General features: G+C 35.5%; 1 protein-coding gene across 1 annotated transcript; it reads right to left on the reverse strand.

The window, feature by feature from the left end:
* Positions 1-6,907: 6,907 nt before the first annotated feature.
* On the reverse strand, positions 6,908-9,045 carry LOC113329014 (transcription factor HHO2-like). The gene is made up of 5 exons (XM_026575982.1): positions 8,762-9,045; positions 8,408-8,667; positions 7,926-8,295; positions 7,768-7,844; positions 6,908-7,586 (listed from the first exon to the last, which is right to left on the reverse strand). The coding sequence occupies exons 1-5, from the start codon at positions 8,865-8,867 to the stop codon at positions 7,194-7,196; spliced, it is 1,206 nt and encodes a 401-aa protein (XP_026431767.1). The 5' UTR covers positions 8,868-9,045; the 3' UTR covers positions 6,908-7,193.
* Between the last annotated feature and the right edge of the window lie 144 nt (positions 9,046-9,189).

Genomic DNA, 9,189 nt, shown 5'->3' on the forward strand with positions numbered 1-9,189 from the left:
TGTCTGCTTTTAACATAGGTTGGTATATATGCTTAGGAAGTTTAAACTTAGAGGATACTTTTCATCTATAACTTTATGCATGGATTTCGAACTTGAAGTCTTAAAATTTGCAGCTTCAAGTTGGTTTATCAGCTCTAGTTGCGAACATAGAAAATTTGCAGTAAGTTTCTATGTACAGTCTAAGTTATATAAATTTGTGAACATAGGAATTTCTATGAACTGATACTTATGGGAATTTGTATACATTCCCCTACTATTTGATACTTAGAATAATTTAAGTTCTATTTTGTATGAATCCTTTGTATGAATCCATTTGAATGTGATAAGAATTGATTGAATGGACATGAATTTGATTGAAAAAAATATTGTTGATTGTGAAGGATAAACGAAAGGTGTATGCAGGTGGTTATTTTGAATTCCGGCGTATTCCGGCCGAGAATGAGCTGCCGGTCAACCTTGACCTGGTCAAAATTGGTCATTGCTGACTGATTTTGACTAGGTCAAGGTTGACCGGCAGTAATTTTTTTACTGTTGCAAAAAATTCGTAACTGCCTCAGCTTGTTACAACGTTCTGTTACTAAATAAATTCGTAACGGCTCTCGCATGTTACGACAGTGCCACGTAGTAACGGCTCTACGCTGTTACAAGAGCCGTTACAAAAAAAATCGTAACGGCTGTTGGGACGTTACAAAAAAATTGTAGCACCCCTTTTCGTAACGGTCCGGAACAGTTACAACCCCGATTCGTAACGCTCAATAACCGTTTCGAATCGGAAAAAATGGTGTAGTGAATTCACGCAATTCTGACATAGTTATGGTATCTTTTATCCTGAAGATTTGTGTGTACAATAAGTCTGTAGGGAAAAGAGCATTGATAAAAGACAATATAAGATTTCGTTCATCTACTCGTCTTCCCATTTCACTACACATAGTTCTCCAACGTGTTGTTAAATGTCGCAGACTCTCATTAATCCTTCTACGAAACCCAAATGTTGTTTCAATTCCTGGTCTTGACATGTTATTGCTGATATATTGCCCCAAAAATATGTTTTGTATATGATGAAAAGATCTTATAGTTCCCACAAGCAACCCCTCAAACCATTGCAATTCTTCTCCAGTTAAGCTGGCTGGGAAATATTTACACAATACTGTATCATTCCCTTCCCATTGCAGCAAAGATCGGTTATAAGCTTTTACGTGTTGTATTGCACACGTAGTTCCATCAAAAATATGAGTAAATGTAGGTAAAGTACACTTAGAAGGTATTATTGCAGTTTGTATGTGCCTTACGAAAGGTATTTTTCCAGCTTCTTCTACGGCTTCTTCTAACTGTCTTCTTCCACCATTTTTTCGCACGGCTATCATTTCTCGTAATTCTTCCATTTCTTTAAGAATTTCTTCACTCATAGATTGATCTAAATCGTATTGCATAGGTATTTTTAATCTTGCTTGTCTTAACCTATTCTCATGATTACCTTGCCGCATGGCTTCCTGTATCTCTCTTTCTTCAGTTTCTTCTCTTCTTCGTCTACGTCTTTCTCTTTCAGATCTTTCACGTTCACGAAGTTCATTATTTATTTTTTCTTCGTCTTCACGTGCATACTGATCTCGTAACATTTCTCTACCATGTAATAAGACTCTCCCTTGTTCTGGATCATGCTCCTCATTAATACCTCGCTCGTGAAGGATGTGATGACATTCTCCAACATTTTGATACCTGTCAATTTTTTAATTTTCTCTTCTATGATGATGCTCTCGTGGTTGATCATATCGATCATGTTCTTGTTGATTGTCATCTAACTGCAGGTTTTCGTCAATAACTCCTAGATTTCGTTCTCTTCGAGTATGTCCTTGGTTAGATCGACTTTGTCTTCATAAACTTCTACTGTTTCTTGATCTCGATCTTGTACTGGTTGTACTTCTTGATCTCCGATCTTGTAATCTAAGATTCTCTTCTCTCAAATCATCATTTTGTCATATCAGGTTCGCACGTATTTCATCTTCTCTACGTCTTTCTGCGATCAATCTTTGTCTCAATTCTGCGATTGTCATATTATTGTCATCTCCTTCTATGATTCCCATTGTTACAGTTCTTTGCTCTTCTTTTTCAGTTGAATCAGTTTGTGAAGTATGTAGGCTTACTCTATCATAATCAATAGGATTGTTCTGTTCTTGTGTACGTTGAGTTCCAATTGGATCTTCGTTTCCTTGAATATTCTCTTCTCCCATCCCTGGTTGATTTGGAATTTCATCTCTTCTTCTCTCAGCAATTCTTGTACTCCTTCTCGCCGCCATTGGTTGAATAACGGATCTAATTCTCGCCATCACTCTTGTTTTTCTGAGATTAAACTTCTAAACAAATTTACCACCAGGATTTATCACTCCGAGCTGTTTTCTAGCACCAAATGTAGTTGCAATAAATCTCACAACCACACAAATATAAGAATCTACTAGTAATTAACCAGTCTCAAAGTGAATCATCTTTTATTTATTAAAACCACGAGAACAATTACAAGGTAATGGGGAATTCAGGTTTACTCTTTCTCACTTTACAATATTTCTCTCTCATAAGTTCTTGACCAAAGTCCCTCTCAAGAACCCCCCCCCCCCCCCCCCCCCCCCACCTCTCTATAGACCAATTACTCTTTATATAGGATATTACATAATGGATGACAGCTAAGAGATCCTTTATTTTCGGAATCCTTGTGTGATATTATCGCACACGTACATTGGTTATTTTCGCAGACCTTATAAATTTCGCGCAGTTCTTCACACTTTATTCATGATTAGGCTGACATCATTCAATTCGTCATCACATCTGATTGTGTGTGACAACCTTCGCACTCAACTAATTATTCTTTACTCGCATATTATAGATGTGCGATATTTTATTCCTACAAATATAGATGAAGAAGTAGCAACAGAGTACTTTGCCGTTGTTAAAGCAATTCCTCACATAAATACTTTTGTTTCGTTGGAAACTACGGGAGAGAAATCAAAGAGATACCTGGTTAGTGGTACATGGGAATGTGACAGCGATATTGAACAGTTAAAATAGAGGTAGTCTCGCGTGACGAGCATACATGTTTCAAATTAGGAATGGACCCGTCAAGCTGCTTCGGCTTAAGTCCGTCACTGATTTTGGCTCAACAGATTATTTATTTTTATTTCCCTTTTTGAAGCAATCAACAGATTTTTGGCATAGACATTTGGATTCCTGCGTATAAATATAATTACTTAGTATAGTTCTTTCTTTCTTGAGTATCAAATTTTAGCTCAATGATCAAAATTTTATTCTCATTGTATTTACATTTTTTTTCCTCTAATTATACCTTGTTATTATTTTCCTTTTTACATTTATTCTTTATTTAGTTATATAACTAGTATTCTGTAAGTAACTGTGCCACTTGTCCTAAGAAAAACTTCGCGGATTTCAGCAGTTTTTGCCGGTCTACGGTATTTTTATGGTCGGGGGAGGGGTCACTTAACAAAGAATCCTATTACTGGGCTTGAACCCAAATGGATTTTGGGGCTTAAAATGCTATGTGTAGCCAAAAGGTGGATAGGGGACTCTAGGAATATGAAAAAGTCAAAAATACCCTTATTCAAATTTCACTATTCATAAAAAAAAAGATCCTAAATCTATAATCTTCTCTTCTCCTTCTTTTTTCATGGACAAATCATGATTAAGATTTTCACGATTTCATCATGATGAAGATGAAGATCATAAAAAGACAACTAAATATATTATCTTCTCCTCATCCTTGTCTTCTCATTCATAAATCATGACGAAGATGATGATCATAATGAGGATGATGATCATATAGAGAACCAAAAACTATTACCATTTCATTCTCCTTTGATCATGATAAAGATAATGATCATAATTTCATCATGATGAAAATGCTCACCAAGAAAAGAAAAAACTAAGAAAACCCGTCATTTATTTTTGCTTTTGGATGGTTAAAAAATCCGTTCGATGAATTTCGGGTAAAAAAAAAAATTCTGAAGATGTTTACGGACGGGAGTTTTTAAAATTATCAACCGTGAATTTAGATTACGGATTTGTTCTCCTAGCCGAAACAATTACGGTTAGTGTTTCCTAGCCGTTAGTACACTCACGGCTGGGATTTTCCAACCGTAAGATGTTTTGATAATCACACACAAAAAAAACAGAGGATGAAAAACGGCTTAGTTCTCCCAGCCGCAATTGAATTTACGACTCGTACGTCCCAGCCGTATCTAAGATTTGCGGCTGGATTTTCCCAGCCGTAAATTATTCTGTGAATTAAAATATATAACGTATAGGTCGGTCGGCAAGGTTTTCCTAGCCGAGATTGCTTACGGCTGGGTTTTCCCAACCGTAAAGTGTTGAGTTGTGGCTGGGATGCAATGTTATGCCAGCCGTATACAGTATTTTCGGCTGGAAGTTCATCATTTCCCAGCCGAATAAGTGTCGGTTGTGGCTGGGATTTGATGTTTTCCCAGCCGAAATTGTAAAAAATCCAGATTTTTAATGGATGCTTTCTGATTTGAATCAAAAAAATCCTCCATATATAGGGTTATCCTGAGTAATTTAAGGATATGTTTCACCATATTAGGTGGTTGATTTTTAAAAAAGTTAAAAATAAATCCTCAAAATCCTCTACTTAATCAAACAAAAAAGAAAAGAGAAAACAAAATTGATGAAAAGAAGTTTTTTGATTTTCATAAAATTAGTAAAATGATTAATCCTAATTCATATACTAATCATAATTAATTTAGTTAATTTTCCTAATTAACACTAATTCAATTGAGGGTATATTAGACATTAACAAGAGAATAGGATAGGGGGTTATTGGATTTGTTAATTCATGACCCAATAAAGCCCCCAAAATCCTTTGGGTTTCAAGCCCCAATAATAGGATTCTTAATGAAAGGTTTGGGAGTTTTGTAATTTTAATGTACTTTGGGTGCAATTAATAATGAAATAATGATAAAGTATGAAATTTGTATATTGATGGGCTTAAAATGTAAACTCATCACCTAAATCTTCTCTAAATACTCAAGCTATGCAATGTTGATCTTATCGACCATTAGCATTAAATATGCATAATTCCTTCGCCGATGGATATGTTCTCAATGGGATTTATGGTGCTATCGCTAAAATGATAAGCATATATGCCGTATTGATCAGAGAAAGAAGAAAATTGTGGATATGGGAAGAATCCTGATTTTGGGCATACTGAAATCTTACTAGGTATATTGCATAAAGACAAAAAAAGGTTGTGAAATAGCAAAATCAGATTACCCCTTAACCCAAATTTTTTTTAATGGCAAATCTGTCCTTTACGTATTAGTGTTAGTAATATTGATTAGTGATTAAATATTTTGTTTAGTGATTAAGATAATTTTCAGAATTATAAACGTTTTTTAGATGATTTTTTGGATCATGGTTCGGCGAAACAAGTTGAGGTTCGGTTCACATCTATGAGTCGACTCTACTAATTGATGAACGGTTCGGCTCACTGAATCTGTTTACTGCATGCGCCGAACCTATAATTTTCAATTCCAACCCTTTTTCTAGACACTAGTTCGGCTTATATGAAAGTTTCATAGTAAGCCGAACAATATCCTGAATAGCTCGGAAAAAAATAATTACTGGTTCGTCTTATATTTCGAAAATCGTATGAGTCGTACATCAATTTGTTATTTTTTGCGTTAAAATGTTATTATTGGTTCGGCACATATTGAGAATATCGTAATAGCCGAACCTTGTAAATGTGCTAGGTTCGGCACATCTTATGATTATCGAATACACCGAACCCCTATGCATCTCTATCTGTGACCAGGTTCGACTTGAAATTTCATGTCGAACTGTTCATATACACTTACAGGAAGCTTTTATGAAGAACAGTTCGGCTAAAAACGCAACTCAATTTTGAGCCGAACCCAACACTGTAACCGTCATTTAATCGATGAAAAACAGCAAATAGGAGACTGGGTTTGTAAAACTTACTTTCTTATCCTCATTTCCGGAGTTGGAGATGCAGTTGGTTCAATTTTTGGTTCAATTGGTGGTTGATTTTCAATTTATACACCTTCATCTTCAATTGGTTCTTCTTCTTCAATTGATGGATTAGAAGACGATTTGGTTTGCCTAGTCCCTGCTTTTCTTTGTACGAGTCATTATGTGGTTGAGTTTAATCGACGATCAAATTTTTACGAATCGACAATTAATCACGATGATGAATTTTTTTTTCGCAGGAGGGGGAAGAGTTCGGCTAGAGGAGGAGGAAGAAAAAGAGATGTTAAGGGAAACTTATTTTGATTTTTTAGAAAACTGATTTTAGATTTTTGTATTAAGGGTATATAGGTAATTGAACTACTCATAGGGTACCCTTTATAAGATAACCCAAGATGGGACTATTGTTTTGTATGCCTAGAAAGATTTAGGAATGCCCAAAATCAGGGTTATATCGGAACAAATCATCCAGGCTCCGTCCCTGGCTATTTTAGCCCTTACCCAATGACAAATCTTGGGTCCATCCTCGTTTGGAATTTCAAATTATACCACGTTATTCATGAAAACGGCAGATTTCTTACCATGGGGTTACCACTGCTCGACGAAAAACCTGTTAAATGTAATATCTTGTAGCTTGAGAAACCTTTGTCACTCATAGCTTGCACTAGGTTTGTACAACCACTATGCTGCTGCTAATCTATAATACAGAAACACATAATCTCCTTAAACGTCCATCTCCGTATGCTTTTCATCCAGATCTAAGACTCACCTCTAGAACTAAGCCGGATATCCACACTAAAAATAAAACAAAGAAATAGATAATGCAAAGAATAATCGAACTAACACGAAAAAACAGAATTGAAAGAAAACTCATAACCAAGTCATTCAAATGTACACTGAAGAGTGGCAACAATCACACCAACTTCAATTACGTCAATGCTATTAACAGAAATGTTTACCTAAGCAATTGAAATACTTATTCTAACAATACCAAGAAGAATGTCACATTCTATTCTAGTATTATAACATTATAAGACGGCTAATGCAGGTACCTAAAAACAACAGGCCAGTACTCGTCTAACATCTCATGCATATATATGTATCAATCATCTAATGGTTTATCCTCTATTATACAAAAAGAAGGTATGATAATTTGCTAAAAAACATACACCACCATGACATATCGAAATCTATTTTACATGTTTGGACGAGGATGTTGTAGTTGTTGTCTCTGTCGAAGAAGAAGGGGAACTAGAATGGACATCGTCAACACTGCTATGATCCCCTCTTTTGCTTCTTCCTTCTGAATGCAGTGAACCTGTTGGAGAATGATGTTGTTGTTGTTGTTGTTGCTGCTGCGAACCTGCTAGCTGCTGTGCAGATAAGGCGACATACATGTCATTTGTGTTCATTCTCTTTGTACCTGTTTCTGTTGCTTCTGCCACTGTGGTGGCATATTCGGGTGGTGGTGGAGGGGGAACCCATATGCCTCCTACCACAACAAATTGAGGAGGAGGTTGGTGTTGAGTATTGTGTGTTGCAGCTGAATTTTGTACTCCTCCCCTTGTGTGTATACGGTATTTCTGAATTCAATATATCAGCTGAAATCAGTACTAAGAACATGTAACTGACAGAAATCATTCAAGACATGATGCATCACAATATATAGTAGTAACAATAATCTATCTCCTATGGAAGTCTCTGCTAGAAAGTTCATTGCCAATGCCATGAATTTGATTAAGAAAGCAGAAAAACAAATTTTACCTGTAAATGGCTTTTAACTTCATCATTAGTAAGTCCATCAACCTTCATCAATTCCTTAATTTGTTTCGGTGTTGCCACTGTACCACAACAATGAACCAATTACAATTAGGATCACATAATTAACCATTAATATGCAAAGAATTAGGTTAATCAATTACCATGAGATCCACCAAGTTGTTGAAGTGCTTCTAAGAATCGTTTATGCAATTCCGGTGACCAACACCGTCTTGTTTTCCGTCGCTCGTTCTCTTTTTCTTCTTGATCATCTCCAGATCTTTTCCTCTTATTTCCATTACTACTGTTACTATTGTTATTATTATCAGCAGTTGAACTAGTTGTTGCAGCCACTGTTGATGGCGTGTTATTGCTCATATCAATTGAATTAGCAGTGGTTGTTGGTGTTGCTCTAGATATTATCGAATTAGTATTTCCTCCTTTTGTTGTTGTTTCACTTTGAAATGGTTGAAATGCACCACCACCACCACATTTCTTCAACTCAATCTTTGTTGAATTCTCAACCAAAAAATCCTACAAAAAAAATTAAAAAATTAAAAAAGAAATGTCAGGAACAGAAACAGTCTCTAATCACCTGAGCTAAGAACAATTTTGAATCAAAATTCTTGAATTTTTAGTTAATTACCTGTTTTAATGGAGGATCAGCAGTCCATAATTGGACAGATTTCAACCAATCAACTTTCATTCCCAGATTCATCTTCTTCTCATCAATTTTCTCCTCCTCCTCCTCTGCAACTTTTTGTTGTTGTTTGTCAAAAGATGATGAATTAGTCCTTTTAAGTGGAAGAAATTGCTCTAAAATTGGACCTTCATTGTTCAATATCTCTTCTTCACAATCAGATTTCTCTCCATGACACTGCATCTCCTTTTTACATTTCTCAATTGCTACACACCACCAACAACAGCAACAACAACAATTAAACACAAAATTACACATCAAAAACTAATAATCAAAGCTAAATTATGTTGTTGTTTTTACCTTCACTAACGAGTTCTAAACACAAAGGCAATTCACGTCGAAACACTTGAATTTTCTTTCGTTCTTCTTCTAACGCTTCAAATTTCTTCATTATCTTCATCTTCATTTCTTTTTTCCTGAGATCTATAATTTTGAGCTTAGCTTTTACAGATTTGAGGAAGCAGAGATTAGATTTTGTAGAGGAATTTAGAGAGAGAGAGAGAGAGAGATGAAAAAAAGGAATTTAAAGAAGAAACAGGGGAATCATTATTTCTTGTTGTGAGAGTATATAAATGAAGAAAACGGACAACGGAGGAAAAATGTGAACAAGATCGAATCCTCGCATAAGTATCGAATCTTTATGGCAACACACAATTCTTTGCTGTAAATGTGTGCATCAAGTTCGATACTACAGAATCTACGTGTGGCTATACTAGCTGTTAGATGGA

This window comes from Papaver somniferum, unplaced genomic scaffold (assembly GCF_003573695.1).
Source record: "Papaver somniferum cultivar HN1 unplaced genomic scaffold, ASM357369v1 unplaced-scaffold_115, whole genome shotgun sequence".
NCBI classification, from domain to species: domain Eukaryota; kingdom Viridiplantae; phylum Streptophyta; class Magnoliopsida; order Ranunculales; family Papaveraceae; genus Papaver; species Papaver somniferum.